The sequence below is a fragment of the Apium graveolens genome, chromosome 4 (genome assembly GCF_009905375.1).
Source record: "Apium graveolens cultivar Ventura chromosome 4, ASM990537v1, whole genome shotgun sequence".
Taxonomy (NCBI): domain Eukaryota; kingdom Viridiplantae; phylum Streptophyta; class Magnoliopsida; order Apiales; family Apiaceae; genus Apium; species Apium graveolens.
The window spans coordinates 299,704,712-299,729,342 of NC_133650.1; the positions used below are offsets into that span (position 1 = coordinate 299,704,712).

Below are 24,631 nucleotides of genomic sequence, written 5' to 3' on the forward strand. Positions count from 1 at the left end.
ATAGACACAAAAATATAATAATGTTGTAATAATGTGAATTTGATATTAAATCAAACAACTCTCACAAGATATTTATCTTATAAATATAGTTTTATAACTTATTTTTAAGATTTTTTTTGTATATAAAAATATAAATGTTAAATTATTATTTAGAAGAAAAAAATTAAAAATAATTCATGAAACTACATCTTTTAGGAGTCTTAAAATGCTTGTCAAACTCTCATCATCAAAGTAAACATCTTGGGGGACATATAGAGTACTATATATAAAAATATAGACATATATCAAATCATTAAAATATTATAGACTACCACTATATTTTAATAATGCTACCCAAAATTGACATAATGCTAATAATCAAATCTGAACCTAACGTTAGTGACTAAAAATAAATACGAACCTAACATTAGTGAGTAAAAGAAAAAAAATAATAGTTGAATAGTAAGTTCCTAAAAATACGATAAGTTGGGTGACGAAAAAATTCATTTTCCCTTATTTTAAAAATAATAAAAACTTTACTATTTTTGAATTTTTTTGAAACGTAAATAATTGGAATGAACATCGAAAAAGAAAAATGTAAATAAATGGTATGAATATCGGGAGTATTAAATTAATGTTGTTTAAAAATAACTAAATTCAAGAAAGTCCCGTTTTCTGGTATTTATAGAACCCGAAGCTCTACATTGTGTTGGCCAAATACTCCCGTAGAATCAAAATTACACAGCAGTTAGAATTGGATTGCCGCCATTAGTGGAAGGTGTAATAGAGAGAGAATACAGAACCTACAAAGAGGGGGATGTTGGAGGCAAAGAGTCTACGGAAAGCCAAGGTCCCACCTTCTTTACTGGAACACCCTTCTCCGGGTCATATCCAGTCCACTCGCCTCGCTCTCCATGTCAGTACAAGCTCTTCCTCTTCTCTCAATTCAGACCTTCTCTCAATTCAGACCCTATTTTTGCCTGCCTACTTATTAACTGCATTTTATGCTCTCTCTCTCTCTCTCTCTCTCTCTCTCTCTCTCTCTCTCTCTCTCTCTCTCTCTCTCCTCCCTCTCTCCCTCTCCCTCTCTCTCTCTCCCTCTCTCTCTCTCTCTCTCTCTCTCCTCCCTCCCTCTCTCTCTCTCCCCCTCCATCTCTCCCCCCCTCTATCTCTCTCCCCCCTCTCTCTCTCCTCTCCTCTCTCTCAGATTAATGAAGACTCTTCTACCTGTTCTGTCTACATCGCTTCCGGGGCTCGCATTTACAAACTCACGGTCTGTACTTTCTCATTCCTTTATTAAGTTGGGCTTGTTTGGCTACACAACTTATAAATTATAAGTAAAAAATACATACATTTTTTAACTTATAAAATTCCCAGTGAGCGGTTGTTTTTCTCTTAATTAAGTTAGATTTGGTGGTAAGATAGAAACCGTTGAACAATCTGTCAATAAATTAACGAATAAATCAAGTGCCTGTATGTAAAACAGTTGTGTATAGTCCATACGTACGGAAACAGAGAATCAGATGATACATATATATAATCAAATGAGGAACGGAAAATAATCAAACAAACAAAGAATGGTATGTAAATCCAAGTCCACTGTGAAACCTATCCTGAAACCTTATTTTTCTCCTAGTAGTATGTGTGTTCCAAATAGCTTTTCGCGATAAACGGATTGCAAACCAAATTCCAGGGTTAACTTGAATGAATACCACTCTCAGCGAGCTTGAAAGCGAGCAACTGGACAAGAAGAAAGACCCTGCACATTTGTTTTTTTATTGCATACTTTTTGTAAGTTGTCTGACCTATAATTCAAATATATTAACTCTAAGTAATTGACGAAAAATAATTGTGGATTTCCCCTCTGAATCTCCTTGCATCAGACCCATGTGTCATGAGTTAATGTTATTTTTGTTGAATTACCTACCGAGGGGATTTCTAGATGCGTAAGTGTGCAAGTATTCACTAATATTGATTGTCAACATCGAATGGTTCGTATACCAACGTGTTGTAAAAATCAAAATTATGCTCATGCTCTACTCTAGTTGGAAATCTACCATTCCTTGTTAAGATTTTCAGGAACAGTAAGGAGCTATATTGTGGTGGCAAGTAGTATTCTGTAGGATACTAGGATCTAATTTTCTGTTCGGTTTCCTCTATTTTAGGTGTCAATGGAAGATTCCCTGATCAATCAAGGAAAAGAAAGCCTCTTGATCCCTGATCAGACACATGTAATCTTGTTAATAGTTCTTAATGAGTAATATAAATTCCATATAAAATGTTTCCTGACCTGCATATTAGTGTATGTCTGAACAAGTGCATGTCAAGTACTGTCTTTCATTTGCATGTTGTCTCAAATCTGATTCTTATGAAACTGAAGGTTTTAGATTCAGGCTTGGTTGATCGCTGTCCTCACCGCTCAGAAATTCAGAGTATCGTTTTGGCAGAGACTGACAGTAAGATGCTACACGATTTTTACAGTCAGTGATATAGCCGAGAAATTATATTTAACATGTACGCTAGTGTCCACCTATTTATGTAAACGATATACCAACAACAACCATAAAGGTTATTACATTTGGAGGTTTATATAGCATGGCACCAAATTTTTTTTTGGTAATGTATCCAACACTTTCGCCATTTCACATTCAAATATTAGACTATTAATATGTAAGACCTTTAAGATCATAAATACTTGTAAAATGACTGTTAAATAAGAGCATGTCCAATTGTGGTGCTAAAAGTGATGATTTATCTGTAATGTTGCACCTATAAAAAAACCTCAGTCCAATAAAATGCTAGACGTGAATGCAAAATAGCAAAACGTTATACTTGTAGCTAAATATAGAACCAAGTATAGATGTTACTATAATTGCCACATAACCATGCATGTGGAAAAATGAAGGAAAATGAATAATTAAAGTAGTAGTGACAAATGTAAATTCGCATTCAAAGATTAGGTGGTTAGAATAGTTGTATTTAGATATTTTTGGTGCCATAAAACTATGGATTGGAAGGAAGGTAATATTATATCATCAAAACTTGATTTTTGGTTTCATACTATAGCAATAGCTATACGTGTTTTAGCACTACCATAGGACATGCTATAAGAGTGAACCCTAATGCTATTACAATGCTAATTCTTAATTTATTATCATTTTTAATTATGTCTTTATTTTTTTTATAAATGCAGGCTTTGGGGACATGATATTAGGAAGCGTGGATTCTTATGGTCAACTAATTGTTTCTAAGGTCATTGTTAACGGTAAAGGTATGCTTTCTGGCCGTAGTTTGTTGGTATCAGTGTGCATCATCTTTGTTTGTCTTGTTGTTTTAGAGCTACCATCACCTCTTGGAGTACTTAGGTCTTGGAATTTATCATATATATACAGAAAGTAACCAAATGACATCCATCCAAGTTAAGTAACTACTAATCAAAATCATATAGGAGCAAAGCATCATAAAAATATGCTTTCTGGCCATATTTGTTGGTATCAGTGTGCATCGTCTATGTTGGTGGTATTATATTAGAGATCCATCACCTGTTGGAGCAGTTAGGTCTTAGAATCTCATCTTACTTTTTGTTCTACATCATTATGTTAATTATTAGTTATCTGTTTCTAAAGTTATTTAGAAAAATACCAAAGAGATGGTTTGATGGTCTACTTTTGTGGTGGCTTTATCACAATTGTGTAATAGCATATTTGCTGATTTTAGCCATTTTATGTGTGTAACTACCTAGCATGCCTTGGTGCTGATGCTGAACAATGTTAAGAAATGTTGAAAAAGAAATATTTTTTATTTAGGACCCCTACATTTCCTTGTATAGGAGTAAAACCATTTCTTGGATAGTTAGAGACTGATTCCAGTAAATTTCTAGATTTCTGATAAATAACTTCTACTATATATCCAAACTTTTAATAGACAACTCCCGATATAAAATTCCATTTTTTTTTGAATATTTCTGGTAGAAATACAAATATATTATTACACAAGTATTTTAATAATGGCGTAAGCCGTAACATATAACTTGTTATAATTACATTCTGCTTCACAACATTCTCTTCTCCATTAAAGAAGTTGGAAAAATTTTAAGCGTGATGATGTGGTAAATTTTCTAAGACTGTTGTTCTTCTACCTATCGGTTCTTATTTAATAAATGGTTTTATAATGACGTTTCGTGGTATCATCTGCCGATCAAGTTATCATACAAACAACCATCTATTTAAGTTAATAGTACCAACAACAGTTTTTCAGTACAAAATTTGAATCTTACTCATTTTTCTTGACTACCAATACATGATGTCAGATCGAGATGTCAATAGGATTATATATTCAGCAAGCCCTCAGGACTGCGGGGTTGGAGAAGGAAGCTGGGCAGGCCTTTGCTTTAGTCCAACACAATGGTCAATGGTAAGTTTCCTTGATCAGAACGAATTATTTTCTAAGCAAAAACTGATGCACTTGATGACTTGATCTTAATTTTAACATTTAAGCTCCAAAAACACTGTGAATGCAACCTTTTAAGGACGTGGACAAATATGTTTTCTTGTGTCTACTGAGGACAACTGGTCATGTGAGCATGAGAGTGAAGCATTGACATGAGAAAGGTTTTTGTACACAAATTTAGTAGTTGATCTTCGATTTTATAGGAAAATGATATATTTTCCTATAGCAGGTTAAAACATATAGATTGTTGTGTGAAGGCTGTTGAGGATTCCATAAACATTATATGTAATTTTTTTTGTACGCGCCTATGTTACTCTGACTCACATACGGAGTGTCACATACATGACGCATATCCGAGTCTCAGACTTTAAAAAACAATCTGAAATTTCGTGACACGGGGACACCGTCCTATTTTCGGACACGGGTAAGGGGACACAACATAATATATATTGATAAACAAGTAATGTAAGTATTCTATCTTAACAAAAAGTAAAAATGAAGCTCACATTAAACATGTTTTTTGTTAAGGACTTTGAAAATTAGGCATCTTCTCCACTTTTATCTCATTCTTGCTTCTTTCTTTCTTCTCACATATATTTTTTAAATTGTAAGATTCACTCATATTTGATTTTTAAATTGATCAAAGTGTCCACGTTTTAGTCAAAGAATCCGACACAGAATAAGGGTCGTGTCCGAGTGTCTGACACGGGTACGGTCACCTGAACAGAAGAGTCGGAGTAAAATAAGAGCTCTGACAATTTCCCCAGTGTTGAAATTCATCGCCGCTGTAGTTACTCGTAGGCCATAACAGTCTGAGGATATTATGAAAGTGTATTTAAGATGAGATATGAATGTACACGCCCGTGTTCTTACACACAAAAATTTGTATGTATTAATGAGGATAGTGCGCCTTAGATTTCATCACAGGGCATGGAAGTCTACTCTGTATAAGTTAACTTATTTTGCAAGAAAATCAACATTTTAACAAAAACTTCCTTTTCTCTAAATCTTTTGACATGATCTGGAAACTTATACCGTGGTCTTCACATTTCCTTAACTGAAGTTTTTGTTGTAGGCAGCTGTGGCACGCAGCTACTCCAAAAGCATTGATGTATACGACCAAGATATTCACCTCCGGACTTTACAAACGTAAGTGGTGTCTATGATGTCGAATGATGATTGATATACATATTTATTAAAGCTGCTTAAAATAATCCATAAGCCACAATTTTTCAGTCCATTTTTGATGAGTTATACCTATTTATGCTAATACGAAATCAACCCTGTAACAGTGGTGTCTGTTTTATAAACGTGTCATCGTGTTCATAAATCATAACGATGCTATTGCAATGCTAAAAGCAGCCCCGTCCCTTTTTTGGGACGTTTGAACAAATAGTTCATTTTTTTGGCACATGTGTTCAGAATTGGACAAAAATGACACAAAACGCCACTATTTCTGGGGTTCTGCCATTGACACCTGGAAGTAGTGGCATTCTGAAGTATTTTAATTTATTTATTTTCATTCCTTCCCCCTCCGTTTATGCCTTGTACATTTTTTTACAAGGTAAAAAATCATGGTGAATGGCATATTTTGACCCCTTATATTGAATTAAGTAAAAATTATTTTGGTCAATTTTTTTTGGTTGGATAGTGATATAAAACTATTTTTAGTACGTATTTTTTATTTTAATAAAAAAATAGTATATATATGACTTTCGTCGTTTCAAAAAGGGTACCTTGCGAGTCGAGTGCGCATTTTTTTGATGAAGACACAATTTCACGGGTTTTTCAAATGTAGTTGCAATTTTTTTTTGTAAAAACTTCTTTCCGTGTATTAGTACTTCTGTAGTACTTTGATTACTTTATATTTTTAAAAATAAATAAATTGAAAATTTATGTGTTTTGACTACCAAAAAATGGTAGTATAAATTCATGATAAACTAAGAGAGAACTAATACATAACAGTAATTTGATACAAAATTGAAATTAGCACACAAATATTAATGATAATAACATTACAATAAAGAAAGATACAACTAATATAGATCTAGAATGCATAAATGCAAAAAAAAAAACGAAATGGAAAAATAATGCAGATACAAAATACGAAATGAAAATTTGCATGCCGTCAAATCAGAACACAATGATTCTCGTTAACATGCTGCGATCGAGGTTCAACATTACCATGATCATGGGTCACCAATACTTCGTGTTCACACAAGAGATGTATTGTTAACCCTAAATCTGCAGCTAACTCACTGTCTTCCGCACTCTGACGATTAACGTAAAACCTAGTTGAAGGTGCATCGGTCAGTCAGGTCTCGCCTGTATCAGTATCAAGGTTCATTTTGCATCCAGAAATGGGTGTAGAAGTTGCAGAGCAACGAAGTTCAACTCCCTATTAACTGGTACACCATTTACTTCCGAAAAGACAACTTTAACTTTGTTACTGCAATGTAGTAGCAATTTTGAGAAAACAGAATACATATTTTGAAAAATCTTTGCACTAGGATGAATTTAACTTGTTTTTCTTACATTTCATCACCAATAACCATTTTCAAAGACCTTTGATGTACATTTATTGTATTTGTAACTTGTTGTAAATTTCCTAGGTCAACAATTAATCCAATCACATATACAACCCAGAAAAGAAGAAAATGTTAATATATAATGAAATGTAATACGAAAATGTTCAATGAAAATGGAGTACAATGATTACCAACGCAATGATCATTTTGGAAGTGAACCTCATCAATTGTTAAAGTTAAATACATCTTCATAAGTGTTGGGAAATTCAGTAATTTGAGTTAAATAACAAATGAGAATGTGCATGTCCCTTACGACACATTTATAATTGCCCTCGTAGTGTATTACAAGAAAATTTAAAATATTATAAGTTTGATCTTCGATAATTCGACCATGAAAACGACCTACCTCCCCATACGGTGTTGCTGTACGGACCCATGAATAGATTTATGAGAATCATATAAATGAATTTGGTGATTGACAAGATTAAGTTTTTAAAGCATCTTACATATTCATCAACAAGTATCATCTCCAAACCTCGATACGCTGCGTTGTTATTGCTATAGTCATCCCATTCTCGTGATAATTGAACTTTGATTCTCCACTGAATTTGACTTACAGGCCGAAGGTTTCTTAGTGATGTGTATTGTACTGAATTTATTAAAATGTAGTATAAATGGTTTGTAACTTATGCAATTGCAAAAGAAATGCAATATGACTTAAGATCGTGTACGTTTTAATTTATAGACCCTTATCAGTAAATGAGTTAGGTATTCCGTAAATACACAGGATAATGCACATGCAAGTATTTTCAATAATTTTGAGACAAACACTGAAAATGTTCAAGTGGAAGGAGACACGGAAAAAAATAAAAACAAGTGAAATCATATAAATGAAATAAAGAGGAAAATATAACTCTTTGATAAAAGTTTCACTTTTTGCAGATGAAATTAAATAAGGTTACTTGTATCAATGTCACTTTGCAACTGCAAATTTGTAAGGGCATGCCACTGCTAGGTAGCCACATGCAGAATGCAACAAAGTAAATGAGTAGTCTTGTCAAATGCAGCAAAAGTTGTAAAAACTGTATAATTTGACAAATCAATTATATGTGTTTCAAAGCAGTATGAAAATTAAGTAGCATGTGAATGTTACAGGCATGTCTACTTCATTTATGAGGTACAATAATTTTTGATTTGACAATGCAATAATTACTTTATACTTAAAAATAGATAAAATGAAATGACATTTCATCTTTGTTTATTATCTAAATAGGATGTTGTTCAGAAGTTGATGTAGTATATTAATTAAAGAGAAATGAGTTACACTCCTGGTGATATTATTCGAGCTACTGGTCGGAAATGGTTTTGTGATGACGATTTTAGGTATTCAATGGATCCGAATTTATGTTACTCAAGAGGTTCAGTAATCACGATGCATAGGGATGGGAATGACGTGTAGGGTGTTTGCAAATATGTGTAGCCCAATGTCAAGAGCATGGAGTGCGAATAACTAAACAACGCGCCATGCAAATGCAGCGAGACACCCCTCAACAACTGGAACTAGCTTTATTCCGTGCAAGAGAGGAAGAGAATCAAATGAGAATGCGTTTAAACCATATGGATCTAAAAAAAATGTAGGGAGTTTGCTAAAGATGACGACCATTACAGCGAAAGAATGTATCATCATTTCGTTACGAGTCCCGACTATGTTTCTGATTACTACTTGTCCGATGATGAGTAATAAACATATGAAGTGAGGTTCAAAATATGATAGATAATGCAATGCGTTGTATCATTTTTCATACAATATATTCAAATATTGTATTTTGATATTGTACTCTATTATTTTGAGATTTTGAAATTATTATGATAAATTTCAAAATGACCTGACTACTCAGATAGCGTGTGAGTGTGTATGAAAAATTTATTATGAAGTACTGTACGAATCTATTGTCACGTAATTGTTATGTTGCCCTATAAATGTCTCATTACTTGCAATTGAAAATCATAAAATGGATAAGGGTAAAAAAAGAGCATCTTCTAGCACATATAAGTCCATTTGGCGTCAGCTCAGTATCACGGAATGTATCGGTCGCGTAAAGGAAATGAAAGAAGCTGAGAGCGCCAGAAAGATGAAGAAGAAGGTGAATCAAAATATTTTGGGCGTGATAAAAGCTGATAAAGAAAAGATTTTAAAGGCTTACAATGATCGGTCCCGCACGGAGGATGAATGCATCCGTCAGATCGATGAAGTGTATAAAAAATATGACAAAATGGAAATCAACCTGATTGAAAGAGACAATAGTGAAATTGCATGGTATGTTGAAGTTCATGAGGCCTGGCGTGAAGTTGGAGAAGATGAGAATGAAAAAGAGGCTGAAGATGTGGAGAGTGCAAGAAGTGATGAAGATTTATATGTTGTTAACCTTGCTGATTTTTAAGTAATCCTGTGATGTTTGTTGTATAATTTTAGTAATAATGTGAAGGCCTAATTGAAATGTGTGTTTAGAATGGGATACAACTAATAGTAGTTCCACATTTGTAAGTTCGAATGTACAGTACAATAAACAAACTTTTGTATGTAATGTTCGAAATAGCATGATAGGATACTTAAATAATACAAATGACAATTGTACTAAACCATGTAAAATGAAAGATAATTGGTGAAAAGTAAGACAAGAAAATGCAATAATGCTAAGAAACAACAACTAGAAGTTCACGTTGTTAAGTGTGGGCGGCCTGAACATTTCTTGCTACGCTTGGTGTGACCTTCTTGGTTGCGTACAATACATTTCTTTCCTGACCGCGGACCATCAATCTCCATCTGCACCGATTAGCCTTTATCTCCACGTTTTTTCTTAAATTTTTTCAATGACTCATCCGACACAAACTTTCCATAGCCATGCCAAGGTAAGGTAATTCGTAGTTCCAGTATTCAGTTGGTTGCAACGGATAAATCATTGGCCTGTACACGTTCTCCACTGTCTGGTTCTTATGGCAATTTTCAATGAAATGATCCCAACTCAATCCATGTCTTATACAATCAACCATTGCTTGAGAGCACATCATATGATAGGTCGCCCATTTTCCACACGTGCACGTACGGTCATTGAGGTTGACGACCTGGGTTTTACCTCCATTTACCCTTCCTTTAGCAGTTGTGTATTGATGTGTAACTATTTTCAAGATCCCACGTACACAAGATCCCACGTACACAATGAAAAGTAATTACCGTATGTCCTGTTGCCTTTTTTTGAATTTTTGCTAACATAGCGGCTGAATGCGCACATAACTGTTGACCCTGTTGCAGACCGTCATCCACTATATTTTGATTTGTGTCAATAATTGTGACAGCCTTGTAGAAGAGGTACTCCATCATCGCTGTTACCGGAAGAAAACGAGCCCTTCTTATGTTGCCGTTGAAACCCTCAAACATGTTTGTGGTTGTTTGACCATAGCGAACACAAGTGTCGTGGGAAAGTATCCACCTCTCCACGGGTATTCTGGCAAGATAGTCAAGGGGGAATTTCACCCATCCTTGCCATGTATGCGTCATGTTTCGAGACTTGAGTGGTTCCAGGGTTCCACATCAATTTTTTTAGTTCACCACCAGGGTGATGATGGCAAAAGTTGCTTCTGACATGGAGTAGACGAAACCTATGGATTCCTAATGGCTCAGCAAATCCGTTTTGAGGGTCTCGTATTGCAGAGATAATACCGGCTGCACGATCGGAGATGATGCACACGCCGACCTTTTGGCGACAAACATGTCTCCGAATACGTTGCAAAAACCAAGACATGTTTCCGTACGTCTCCTCATCAACCAAGCCATAGCAAAGAGGAAAAGGGTGGTTGTTCGAATCTACACCCATAGCAATAAGCAGCTTGCCCCTATATCTTTCCTTCAAGAAAGTTCCGTATATTGAAATCACCGGGCGCGCATGTTGCCACCCGTCCATCATTGCCTTCAAACACCAAAAGAATCGCTTGCATACGGACGTGCCCCATTCCTCAGCATGAGGCACGACATCGATCTCAACAATGGTTCCAAGATTTGTCTTCATTATGGCTGCAAAAAACATGGGCAGAGCTTGGTATGTTGTAGCCCAACTGCCATAGACTTCCTCAATGGCTATTTGTTTGCCTCTCCACGCTTTCTTGTACCCCACTATATGGTTGTGCTCGTTGTTGATAAGCGGGATAATGGTTTTAATGGGGATTTCTGGTGTATCTATTATCTGTTTCACATATCACAGTAAATGTCAAAATATTTCTGTACCAAATATGTAGCGAAGTTGAAAAGTTATGTAGGTGAAATTGCTTACTAGTGGTTTCACAATCCGCGAAATCATCCTTGCAGATAACTTCTTGTGATTGGCCAGGGTCTTCTTCGGCTAATGAGACCTCGACTGATCATGGCATAAACCATGCCTAGATACCCGAAGACCGGTTTTCCCGAAAAAAACGAATTTACTTCAAATATCGTATACGGTCAGTCTCGCTACCTCTTTAGTTGCCGCCCCCTACTTGCTCATTCGGCCATAGCCTGCACTCCCCGGAAAAGCATTTTCACGTCTATTCGGTCCGTTTCATCCGACTTAGATTGAACTCATGCATGCTGTCGAAAGTCATCTTTTGTTCGAAGTCTTGTCCCCCCTATTTGTCCTATTTGTAAAGTACTCAAGAGAAAAAAAGGACTTTACTTGACCCACTCTCCAGTCTCCCGCACCGCCGGTGGTTGTTGGATATGAAAGGCAGGGCTCTTTCTTTTCGTCTTCATCCGCAAAAGCGTAGAAAGCCGTGATTTCATCATATTGGTTCTATCAACATACGAGGGATCTCATCGGAAATGTTTGATGCTTCTTGGGGCTTCTTTGGCGACCTTGAAGTCACCGGATGAATTGCCGAAGATTATTCCAGAATAAATGGGCAATAGTTAGAAGAGGTGCGCCAGCGGCGAGCAGAAGCAAGGTTATTAGATGCCTAGCGAAACTACAAGTGAAGGGGCGCTATCCGGAACCCTTAAGGTCGGGGACAATCTGCTTCGATTGGGCCTTGGCGGGTTGCTTCCTCTGTCGTCGCCGGGGAGCTCTTGGCGAGGGGGGACCTTAGGAGAAGTTGGCGTGTCCACGCTTACGGCTTCCGATGATCCACAAGAAAGGTGGCAGGATTCGAACCTATGGCCGGCCCACCCCTGACCTAATAAGAACGGAATATTCCACCCAAATCTCGATCAACTGACCACGTGAGAATACCGCCAAAAACAAGGGACCTACTTCTCATCCTAGGAGTTAGCAGGTATGAAAGAGATCTTGCAACGGCTGATCAACCATGCATTGTGTTCCTCTTTATTCACATTTATCCTCCAGTACCCAGAATCATGCATGAAAGCAGCTCTCATCCTCTAGTTACAGCCCTCCGCCCGACACTGTACAATGAGTTGTTTTTTGTTACTCTTTTTCGTTTTATATGTACGATCAGTGAAAATATGAGCACGCCTCCCTGCAAACAAGAGGGTGGCTTTGTCATGGTAACACATTCCTGCACTCAGTTCCCCCTGATCGAGGTCTTCATCAACATATATATCATTAGTGTTATCTATTATTGGGGGAATATATTTCTCTGTGCGAAACCATGGAACCTTTGGAACATGATGCTTTCCCCAACAACTGGAAATATGCTGGAAATTTCTTCCCACCATATTCTTTGGTTGTGAAAATGCCATATATACATTATCTCCACCATTACCTTCATTATTTTCATAACTACTCCCCCTTCATACCCTCCACCATATTGAGTACTCCCCCCTCCAAACCCTCCACCATGCTGACTAGTCCCCCCTCCAAACCCTCCAATATGTTGACTAGTCCCCCCTTGCATACCCTCCACCATATTGTCTAGTCTCCCTTTCATACCCTCCACCATATTGACTAGTCTAATTCATCTACTGAGGAGAATTTTCACCTTCATGATGATGATGAAGAAGAATCTTCAGGCAACGATGGAAGTGAAGGGCATTTAGAGAGGAACGAAGAAATTTCCAGCATATTTCTAGTAGTTGGGGAAGAGCATCATGTTCCAAGGGTTCCATGGTTTCGCACATAGAAATATATTTCCTCAATAATACATAACCCTAATGATATGTATGTTGATGAAGACCTCGATCAGGGGGAACTGACTGCAGGAATGTGTTACCGTGACAAAGTCACCCTTTTGTTGGCAGTGAGGCGTGCTCATATTTTCACTGATAGTACATATAAAACGACAAAGAGTAATAAAAAACAACTCATTGTACAGTGCCGGGCGGAGGGCTGTAATTAGAGGATGAGAGCTGCTTTCATGCATGATTCTGGGTACTAGAGGGTACATGTGAATAAAGGGGAACACAAAGCATGGTTGATCAGCCGTTGCAAGATCACAAGAAGTTATCTGCAAGGATGATTTCGCGGATTGTGAAACCATTTGTAAGCAATTTCACATACATAACTATTCAACTTCGCTACATATTTGGTACGGAATTTTTTTGACATTTATTGTGATATGTGAAACAGGTAATCGATACACCAGAAATCCCCATTAAAACCATTATCCCGCTTATCAACAACGAGCACAACCAAATAATGGGGTACAAGAAAGCATGGAGAGGCAAGCAAATAGCCATTGAGGAAGTCTATGCAGCTGAGCTACAACATACCAAGCTCTGCCCATGTTTTTTGCAGCCATCATGAAGACAAATCCTGGAACCATTACTGAGATCGATGCCGTGCCTCATGCTGAGGAACGGAGCACGTCCGTATGCAAGCGATTCTTTTGGTGTTTGAAGGCAATGATGGACGGGTGCAACATTGCGCGTCCGGTGATTTCAATAGGCGGAACTTTCTTGAAGGGAAAATATAGTGGCAAGCTGCTTATTGCTATGGGTGTAGATTCGAACAACCACCCTTTTCCTCTTTGCTATGGCTTGGTTGATGAGGAGACGTACGAGAACTAGTCTTGGTTTTTTCAACGTATTCGGAGACATGTTTGTCGCCAAAAGGTCGGCGTGTGCATCATCTCCGATCGTGCAACCAATATTATCTCTGTAATACGAGACCCTCAAAACGGATTTGTTGAGCCATTAGGAATCCATAGGTTCCGTCTACTCCATGTCTAAAACAACTTTTGCCATAATCACCCTAGTGGTGAATTAAAAAAATTGTTGTGAAAAGCTGGAACAACCACGCAAGTCTCGAAATATGATGCATACACGGCAAGGATTGGTGAAATTCCCCCCCGCCCTGGACTATCTTTGCCAAAATACCCGTGGAGAGGTGGACACTTTCCCACGACACTGGTGTTCGCTATGGTCAAAGAACCACAAACATGCTTGAGGGTTTCAACAACAACATAAGGACTCGTTTCCTTCCGATAACAGCGATGATGGAGTACCTCTTCTACAAGGCTGTCAGAATTATTGACACACATCGAAATATAGTGGATGACGGTCTGCAACAGGGTCAACAGTTATGTGTGCGTTCAGCCGCTATGTTAGCAAAAATTCAAAGAAAGGCAACAGGACATACGGTTATCACTTTTCACCGTGTACGTGGGATCTTGAAAATAGTTACACATCAGTACAAAACTGCTAAAGGAAGGGTAAAGGGAGGTAAAACTCAGGTCGTCAACCTCAATGACCGTACGTGCACGTGTGAAAAATGCGCGACCGCGACCCATTATATGATGTGCTCTCACGCAATGGCTGGTTGTATAAGATATGGATTGAGTTGGGATCATTTCATTGAAAATTGCTATAAGAACCAGACAATGGAGAACTTATACCGGCCAATGATTTATCCGTTATAACCAGCTGAATACTGGAACTACGAATTACCCCTACCTTGGCAGGGCTATGAAAAGTTAGTGCCGGATGAGTCATTGAAAAGTTAAGAAAAAACGTGGAGATAAGGGCCAATCAGTGCGGATTCGAACGGTGGTTGATGGTCTGCGGTCAGGAAAAAATGTAGTGTATGCAACCAAGAAGGTCACATTAAGCGTAGCAAGAAATGCCCATGCCGCCCATACTTAACAACGTGAACTTGTAGTTGCTCGTTTCTTAGCATTATTGCATTTTCTTGTCTTACTTTTCACCAATTATCTTTTATTTACATGTTGTAGTACAATTGTCATTTATATTATCTAAGTATTCTATCATGCTATTTCGAACATTACATGCAAAAGTTTGTTTATTGTACTGTACATTCGAGCTTACAAATGTGGAACTACTATCAGTTGTATCCTATTCTAAGCACACATTTCAATGAGGCCTTCACATTGTTACTAAAATTATACAACAAACATCACATGATTACTTAAAAATCAACAAGGTTAACAACATATTGATCCTCATCACTTCCTGTACTCTCCACAACTTCACCCTCTTTTTCATTCTCATCTTCTCCAACTTCACGCTAGGCCTCATGACCTTCAACATAGCATGCAATTTCACTATTTTCTATTTCAATCAGGTTGATTTCCATTTTGTCGTATTTTTATAAACTTCCACGATCTGACGGATGCGTTCATCCTCCCGGAGGGACCGATCATTATAAGCCTTTAGAATCTTTTGTTTATCAGCTTTTAACACGCCCAAAATATTTTGATTCACCTGCTTCTTCATCTCTCTGGCGCTCTCAGCTTCTTTCATTTCCTTTCCGCGATCGATATATTCCGCCCTACTGAGCTGACGCCAAATGAACTTAGATGTGCTGGAAGATGCTCTTTTTTTACCCTTATCCATTTTTTGGTTTTCAATTGCAAGTAAGGAGACATTTATAGGGCAACATAATAATTACGTGACAACGGATTCGTACAGTACTTCATAATAAATTTATCATACACACTCAAACACTATCTGAGTAGTCAGATCATTCCGAAATTTATCATAATAATTTCAAAATTTCAAAATAATATAGTACAATATCAAAATACAATATTTGAATATATTGTATGAAAAACGATACAACACATTGCATAATCTATCATATTCTGAACCTCACTCATACGTTTATTACTCATCATCGGACAAGTAGATCAGAAACATAGTCGGGGCTCGTAGCGAAATGATGATACATTAGTCGGGGCTCGTAGCGAAATGATGATACATTCTTGCGTTGTGATGGTCGCCATCTTCAGCAAACTCCCTACTTTTTTTTGTAGATCCATCCGGTTTAAACGCATCCTCATTCGATTCTCTTCCTCTCTTGCACGGAATAAAGCTAGTTCCAGTTGTTGAGGGGTGTCTCGCTGCATTTGTATGGCGCGTTGTTTAGTTTTTCGCACTCCATGCTCTTAATATTGAGCTACACATCTTTGCATACACCCTACACGCCATTCCCACTCCCTATGCATCGTGATTACTGAACCTCTTGAGTGACGTAAATTCTGATCCATTGAATACCTAAAATCGTAATCACAAAACCATTTCCGACCAGTAGCTCCAGTAATATCACCAGGAGTGTTACTCATTTCTCTTCAATTAATATACATCAACTTCCGAACGACATCCTATTTAGATAATAAACAAAGATGAAAGGCCACTTCATTTTATCTATTTTTTAGTATAAAGTAATTATTGCATTGTCAAATCAAAAACTATTGTACCTCATATATGAAGTAGACATGCCTGTAACATTCACGTGTTACTTAATTTTCATACTGCTTTGAAACATATATAATTGATTTGTCAAAATTATACAGCTTTTGCTGCATTTGACAAAACTACTCATTTACTTTGTTGCATTTTGTATGTGGCTATCTAGCAGTGGCATGCCTTTACAAATATGCAGTTGCAAAGTGACATTGATACAAGTAACTTTATTCAATTTCATCAGCAAAAAGTGAAATTTTTATCAAAGAGTTATCTTTTCCTCTTTATTTCATTTATATGATTTCACTTGTCATTATTGTTTTTCGTGTCTCCTTTCACTTGAACCTTTTCAGTGTTTGTCTAAAAAATATTGAAAATACTTGCATGTGCATTATCCTGTGTATTCACGGAATACCTAACTCATTTACTGATAAGTGTTTATAAATTAAAACGTACACGATCATAAGTCATATTGCATTTCTTTTGTAATTGCATAAGTTACAAACCATTTATACTACATTTCAACGGATTCAGTACAGTACACATCACTAAGAAACCTTCGGCCTGTAAGTCAAATTCAGTGGAGAATCAAAGTTCAAGTACCACGACAATGGGATGACTATAGCAATAACAACGTAGCGTATCGAGGTTTGGAGATGATACTTGTTGATGAATATGTAAGATGCTTTAAAAACTTAATCTTGTCAATCACCAAATTCATTTATATGGTTCTCATAAATTTATTCATGGGTTCGTACAGCGCAACCGTATGAATGCATGAATACCGTTTGGGGAGGTAGGTCGTTTTCATGGTCGAAGGTCAAACTTATGATATTTCAAATTTTCTTGTGACACCCTACGAGGGCAATTATAAATGTGTCGAAGGGGACATGCACATTCTAATTTGTTATTTAACTCAAATTACTGAAATTCCTGACGCTTATGAAAATATATATTTGACTTTTGTTGATCTTTCAACAATTGATGAGGTTCACTTCCAAAATGATCACTTCGTTGGTAATCATTGTACTCCATTTTCATTGAACCTTTTCGTATTACGTTTCGTTATATATTAACATTTTCTTCTTTTCTGGGTGGTTGGATTAATTGTTGACCGAGGAAATGTACAACAAGTTACAAATGCTAGAAATATACATCAAAGGTATTTGGAAATTGTTGTTGGTGATGAAATGTAAGAAAAACAAGTTAAATCCATCCTAGTGCAAAGATTTTTTAAAATATGTATTCTGTTTCCTCAAAATTGCTACTATATTGCAGTAACAAAGTTAAAGTTGTCTTTTCAGAAGCAAATGATGTACCAATCAATAGGGAGTTGAACTTCGCTGCTCTGCAACGTCTACTCCCATATACCATCACCATTTTTGGATGCAAAATGAACCTTGATACTGATACAGGCGAGACCTGACTGACCGATGCACCTTCAACTAGGTTTTACGTAATCGTCAGAGTGCGGAAAGACTACGCTGCAGATTTAGGGTTAACAATACGCCTCTTATGTGGACACGAAGTATTGGTGATCCATGATCATGGTGATGTTGAATTTCGATCGCAGCATGTTGACGAGAATCATTGTGTTCTGATTTGACGGCATGCAAATTTCCATTTCGTATTCTGTATCTGCATTATTTTTCCATTTCTTTTTGCATTTATGCATTCTAGATATATATTAGTTGTATCTTTCTTTATTGTAATGTTATTATCATTAATAGTTGCATGCTAATTTCAATTTTGTGTTGAATTACTGTTTTGTATTAGTTTTTTTTTGGTTTATCATGAATTTATACTATCATTTTTGGGTAGTTAAAATTCATAAATTTTTAATTTATTTATTTTTTAAAATATAAAGTAATCAAAGTACTACTAAAGGGAAAGAAGTTTTTACAATTTTTTTTTGCATCTACATTTGAAAAACCCGTGAAATTGTGTCTTCATCAAAAAAATGCGCACTCGACTCGCAAGACTCCCTTTTTGAAGTTACGAAAGTCATATATATACTATTTTTTCATTAAAATAAAAAATACATACTACAAATAGGTTTATATCACTATCCAACAAAAAAAATTAGACCAAAATAATTTTTACTGAATTCAATATAAGAGGTCAAAATATGCCCTTGACCATGATTTTTTACCTCGTAAAAAAATTCACAAGGCACAAACGGAGGTGGAGGGGAAAAAATTAAAAAACCCCAGAATGCCACTATTTCCTGATGTCAATGGCAAAACCCCAGAAATAGTGGCGTTCTGTGCCATTTTTGTCCAATTCTGAACACCTGTGCCAAAAAAATGAAATATTTGTTCAAACGTCCCAAAAACGGGACGGAGCCCTGAAAGCATATTATCTTGAACAGACTTGACCATTTTACATAATCACTGGTACACTAGGATGCTCATTACCGATCTGATTGCAATATGCACATGTTCAATTAAATATAACTTGTACATTGTTACTTCTCTATGATGTGGTTGGTCACTGTCATAGGAGGATTACATCCTAAGAACCGGGGACACTTGGGTCGTATGCCGAGTCCCTGTGTCGGATTCTCATACACACGTATCCCCGTATTGGACACACGGATTCTTCCACTATACTAGACTGAAATTTAATCTTTAGAAATTGTAGTCAAAATTTATTTTAGCAAGCTACAATCATAAAATTAAGTATTCATGTCTATTAGTACTACAAAAGTAATGATTAACGTATCCATTTTTGCATGAACTAAAAGCTTTTAATTGAATTTTTGTGTTTTAGATTCAATAAATGATGCATTTGATTCATTTTTTAATGCAAGTTTTGGTTTTGTTAGTAGATTTTATTATGTTTAACATGAAATATATAAGAATTTTTGTGTTTGTTTTCCCTGTGTCCCCCGCACCCGTATCCCCGTATTATTATATTTGTCGAATTCTCGTATCCCCACACTACGCACTCGCACTCCCGCACCCGTGTCCTTGCTTCCTAGATTACATCACAGTTATCTTTATATTTGTTCTATGCCAGATTTTATTTACATGTTTCTATATTTAGAATATAAATTAATATATATATATATATATATATATATATTCATTGTTATGATGTTAAAATTTAGATGCATAGGCTGAGCATGGCACCTTTGCTCTGCACACTTTCCAAAACAAGATCTCTAGCCATCCATCTAGAGATGAAATTCAATATTTTGGACCCATTTAATGTGGAAGAACTATGCTTTTCTCAGGGAAACTATAAACCCTTAAGAGGAAAAAAGGGATTGAGATGCGGAAGAAAATGAAAAGAAAAGTATGATAGATGAAGGGGACAGCTTTGGGAGTGGGGAAAAAGAACAGTATATTAAAAGAATAGTTTGTAAATGTTTGATAAAAGTTCAGTCACTATTTATTTTTTTCAGTTTTTGATATATTTATGTACATCAATCAATGCAGTATTACACTTTTACTGAAATGAGTATTTATTTTCAAGCTTTGCCATATTTTCGAGAGTCCAACTCTGCTTCCAACTTTTTACAGCAGTGCACTCAACCAGCTATTGTTTTAATTGAATAAACTATTACACATTTTTCTGAATATTTTATGACTCTAATAAAGCTATTTGACAGATTGCGGTATCCAACTTCTTTAAGTTTTGTACAGAACTTATGTTTAGGAAATGGAAGTTCTTTATTAGCTGTCACAGAAGGTTGCCAGGTTTACTTCTATAAACTGTTATCTATTTGGATATGTTATATTATTGCATGTATCTTCCTCTCTTATTCTCGTCATTTTTGTAGCTGTCCTTGTGGGATTTAAGAGTAAAAGAAAATAGTGGTTGTGTGCATAGAATTACTGGATCTGTTGGAGATACTTTATACGCAGTCAGCAACTCTTTATATGGTAATATAGCAGTAGGTGGAGCTGATCGTACCGTTACTATCTATGATCCCCGCAGGTAGTTTCCTATTCAATATTAAGTGTCCTAAAATGTTAATCTATTAATCATGCAACTTTCTTATGCTTGTATGTAGGGGAGCTTTTTAACACTGTTCTATTAAGGGTCAAATTTTCAAGGCAAGTTTTGATTTGGAAAAAATTAAGAGAGTGATTAAAAACATTCTAGGTCAACTAAGGCTAAAGCAGCAAGTGTGATAATGAAGATTTTGGCAATTCTTTCCTTTGGGTGATTTACATGCACCGTCGACCCTAATACTTTGATTAGAAAATATATTTTTTGCCGAACTACAGGATTTTTCTTAAAGTTTTTCCATCATTTATTCTTTTCTGTTACTGTGTGGGATTCCATTAAAATAAAAGAGAGATATTTTTTTATGTGTGTGTGCGCGTATGTTTCATCGTATTCTGGCCTTTGCACTTGGTTTGTTAATAATAATGAAATCCTGATCTCGGTATACAATGTTCTGTGTAGATTGACAGCTATGTCAAGGTGGGTTCATTGTTCAAAATATGAGGTCAGTGTTGATTCTTTTTTGACTTATTTTAATGCGATGCACATGCTTTAGTTTCTCTCCCTGGAAAGAAAAACTCTTCCTATATGGAAGAACTAGGTATACGAATTGATTTGGTGGACGGAAGTTTCTTCATACAAACTTTATTCTTGGAAACTGTCATTTTTCTTGTAATGGAGTCATGTATACTCCTTTTTGCTTGCATGATTATCGTATTTAGTGATTCTTACAGGAGAGGAGACATACATAAATCAAATGCGCACACACATTATAAATGTGACATCTGTGTCGTGTTACAGTAGATTGTTTCTAAATGGATATTGTTTATAGGGATAGAAAATTAGAGTGTTATGCATGAGTTTTATATGAAATTTAATGTTGGCGGCTTTGCTTTTGTTTTACTATGTATTATGTGACCTACCTTCTGTTTATGCATACGATTGGAATATTTATGTCTACCTGGCCATAATAGGCTATACAATTATTAATGTTCTGCATATGCGTAACAAAAAAATCATTCACTTTTTGGTGCAGATTACTGGTCTGGCTTTCTCATGTGCTGACTCCAACTACATCTACATACAAGGGGTTGATTATGAGGTAAATTCTTTCCATGTGTCAGAGTAATAACATTATGGAATGCTTCAAACCTGACACTGTCTCATGTTTTAGCACTCATATAAATTACTGTGCATCTCTATGATACTGTTAAGTGTTATCTGAAGTGGTAGGGGTTTATTGGAAATGTTTAATATCATATTGGTCCCTCACACCCCTTTTCATTGAGCGATCATAAATTATGGAGAGCACTTTTGGCTTTGGGGGTTGTCATCACATGAAACTGTAGTGTGTTTTTTTTGCTAAATGTTGTAGTGTGGTTTACCTAGAAGATATACATATTTTGTTCTCTAGATTAATCAGCAGGGAAAAATGTGTGGTCTACCTCTGTTATTAGTATACTGTATTCCTTTGTCTCCCTATTATACATTCCATTGATTAAAATAATTTGCTAGGACACTACCCTAAGAAAATGAAGGCATGTAAAGATGATGATGCTCTTTAAACGCCGAGTCCATCTCCTTGTATTGGTCCCCGTATGCTGGAATAAGTGTTTTTGTGGGTCTAGGATCCAAGGGTCAGGAAAGGGAATCAAGGTTAGATGTAGAGCAACATGACTATCTTTGCTCCGCGTAGATCTTTGTAGTTCAATGATATCCTACAACATTACTCTCCGTTTGATACTTTATTATGGCCTGATTTTTAGTTTAATACTTCTGTGAATTCCAGAATAGTGAGTACTTAATTGTAATCAAAGGTTAAAATTACTTGATATAAAGTAGTTAATATTCCAATAATGCAAACAAATTTATTAAAAAATTACATATCATATATCGAATCTTAAACACAAAAAGATTTTTTTAATTCTTGTACAACTTTGAGATGGTGCAAGCCATGGCAAAAGCTTTTTTATTGTCTAAACACTTGATGAACTAGAGAATAGCCAGCACAGCTTCAGCAAGAAATTTGAAACCTGATCGTTAATACTTATTTTACAGAAGTAAACGTACCACAAGTTTGGAGTTCGGGCTATGGGAGACCTACAATAGTATGCAAGTGTAATTTTCAAGCCAGGGTGTGGCAAATAGTTTTTATGACTTTACATATTTCATCATCTTATTATACGTCAGCACGTCGTGGCAACCCTTCTTATACCAGATTTGTGTCTGTTTTCTCTCATACTAGGGACAATACTGGTTTAATACTATACATTGCTGAGGTCCAGCTTTAAATCATGTAATAACATCTCAAAGTCCCCTAGACTTAAAAAGGTTGTTGTCTTTTGAGGCATTAATTTAGCACTTGTAGAAACAGCTTAAGATCACTGAAGAAAATTTGATCTACCTCTTGCTATAGTCCCATCTTAAAGTTAAATATTATATTGAATTTTGACTTTATTGGAGCTCCTCAAGGTGACACTCTGACACCATCAAATTGAATATTTTGGTAGGTCATATGTGGACAATGGGAAGAAAGCATGAAGGCATATTCTTTTAAAGGAGACTCAAACTGGCTCGGATTCAGCAAGGTATTGCATATATATATATACACAGGCCTGGTTATGAAGGGAGGCCGATCTATGTTGGGGAATCTAGGGAGCCAATATGTTCCATAAAATAGTCTATGTTGTGTTTTGTGAATTTTTTACTAGAGTTTTCGTTGAAATTGTCATTTTTTTACATGGAACTGTTTTTATTAGACCATTTTCATTTTCGACGACCAAGATCACTATTACTGGGAAGGAACTATGTACTAGTCCCCAACTTCAGGGGTTTCCCCGTTGTGGAAAGCAAAATGTTAATGGCTTGTCTTGATTCTTGAATAAAACTAAAGTATTAATGTAAGTTTTTAAGTTTGATGGTATAAGTATCTAATCCACACTATATCATAGTGATGTAATGTTCGATTTTTGCAACTCAAATATTCAAGTGCTGCACGATTCTTTTGAATGTATTTGATGTTCAACTTTCATGTATATCATGTATTAGACTTCCATTTAATTGTAATTATCCTGTCTCTGCAGTGTGCAAACCGTGATATCTTGGGGGGATGGTGTGACTCAGGTAGCATCTTTGTAGCGGACTTCGTAAGAGCATGAAGCTGGGAACTGGCAGTTTATTTGAGGTGGGCAGTGGGCTAACCTGTTCAATGCTTTCGCTATCTTGTTTTCTCAGTTGTAGCAATTAAAGAGTTAGTTAAACTTTAGGCTCTGGCTACTCACATACTTTACAAGCATTTAGTCACCAATTTATTTACTTTATGACAGTTCCACAGAAAGACAGTTTTGCTGTTTAGAGGCATCTGTGGGATTTGCAGGGGTTATACTCCTCATTCGGTCAACCCTTTGCTGCTAGTTTTTATGTATTTTTTTAGCCAATGCCAGACTGTAATTGTTTATGCTGTACCAATTTTAAGTAGGATTTTATTTTTATTCATTGCTTTAACTTCTGGAAATCATAACAGCAGTAGCATTTTGTTACATCCATTTTGTTACATCTTTGCAAGGGTTAAACATACTTTGCTATCCTTGCATCATCTAATGTTCAGGCCTCCAGAAGATGAATTTAACTGCAATGGCGGTTGAATTGTTGTTTTTTTCCTAGGTAACACACTCACACACCTACCTTCTTACAAGGTTTGAACCCTCAACAAGTCACATCACTAAAGGGAGCTAGAGAGGCACAACAACACTAGCTTGCTCCCGAGTTTTTTAATGGGAAGGAATGAAGTGTTTAGGAGGTAAAGTATTTTCATCTCATTTTTGGAGCGAAAGATTGTTAAATTTACATTCATAAACACTTGATTTTGCTCCTTTTAAAAATTTGGGAGCATAATTATTAGGGAAGTGAAATTAATTTACTTACATTTCACTTGCTTATAGACAAACACTTTTGGCCTTTTGTAGCTGTTCATTAGTTACCAGGGTTACTAGTGTATAATCCCTACAATGCACGGAATGATTATAATATTTGTAATTTTATTATTTTGTTTTATCACAGAACTAAATTATAAAAATAATTGTTATATATATTA

The 24,631-nt window shown here is 36.0% G+C and overlaps 1 protein-coding gene across 4 annotated transcripts; it reads left to right on the plus strand.

The window, feature by feature from the left end:
- Positions 1–674: 674 nt before the first annotated feature.
- Positions 675–24,079, plus strand: LOC141721365 (uncharacterized). 4 transcript variants are annotated; one of them, XR_012574715.1, is made up of 15 exons: positions 675–895; positions 1,187–1,252; positions 2,145–2,210; positions 2,360–2,435; positions 3,173–3,250; positions 4,289–4,392; positions 5,504–5,577; positions 20,198–20,285; positions 20,369–20,526; positions 21,001–21,043; positions 21,575–21,640; positions 22,597–22,673; positions 22,784–22,869; positions 23,049–23,126; positions 23,622–23,680. XR_012574715.1 is itself a non-coding variant. In XM_074524284.1 (14 exons), the coding sequence occupies exons 1-13, from the start codon at positions 797–799 to the stop codon at positions 23,694–23,696; spliced, it is 1,071 nt and encodes a 356-aa protein (XP_074380385.1). In that variant the 5' UTR covers positions 676–796; the 3' UTR covers positions 23,697–23,722; positions 23,865–24,079. The 4 variants fall into 4 exon arrangements, 2 of the variants coding, with proteins under 2 accessions (XP_074380385.1, XP_074380384.1); XR_012574714.1 differs by lacking the exons at positions 22,597–22,673; positions 22,784–22,869 and adding an exon at positions 22,054–22,194; XM_074524284.1 differs by lacking the exons at positions 22,597–22,673; positions 22,784–22,869 and adding an exon at positions 23,865–24,079 and having other exon boundaries at positions 676–895; positions 23,622–23,722.
- Positions 24,080–24,631: the final 552 nt, after the last annotated feature.

Bases quoted from the DNA above. Each gene is read 5' to 3' on its own strand.
- LOC141721365 (XM_074524283.1), top strand. From the start codon at position 797: ATGTTGGAGGCAAAGAGTCTACGGAAAGCCAAGGTCCCACCTTCTTTA. The intron at 896-1,186 runs GTCAGTACAAGC...CCTCTCTCTCAG, and splicing joins CCACTCGCCTCGCTCTCCAT to ATTAATGAAGACTCTTCTAC. The intron at 1,253-2,144 runs GTCTGTACTTTC...CCTCTATTTTAG, and splicing joins CTCGCATTTACAAACTCACG to GTGTCAATGGAAGATTCCCT.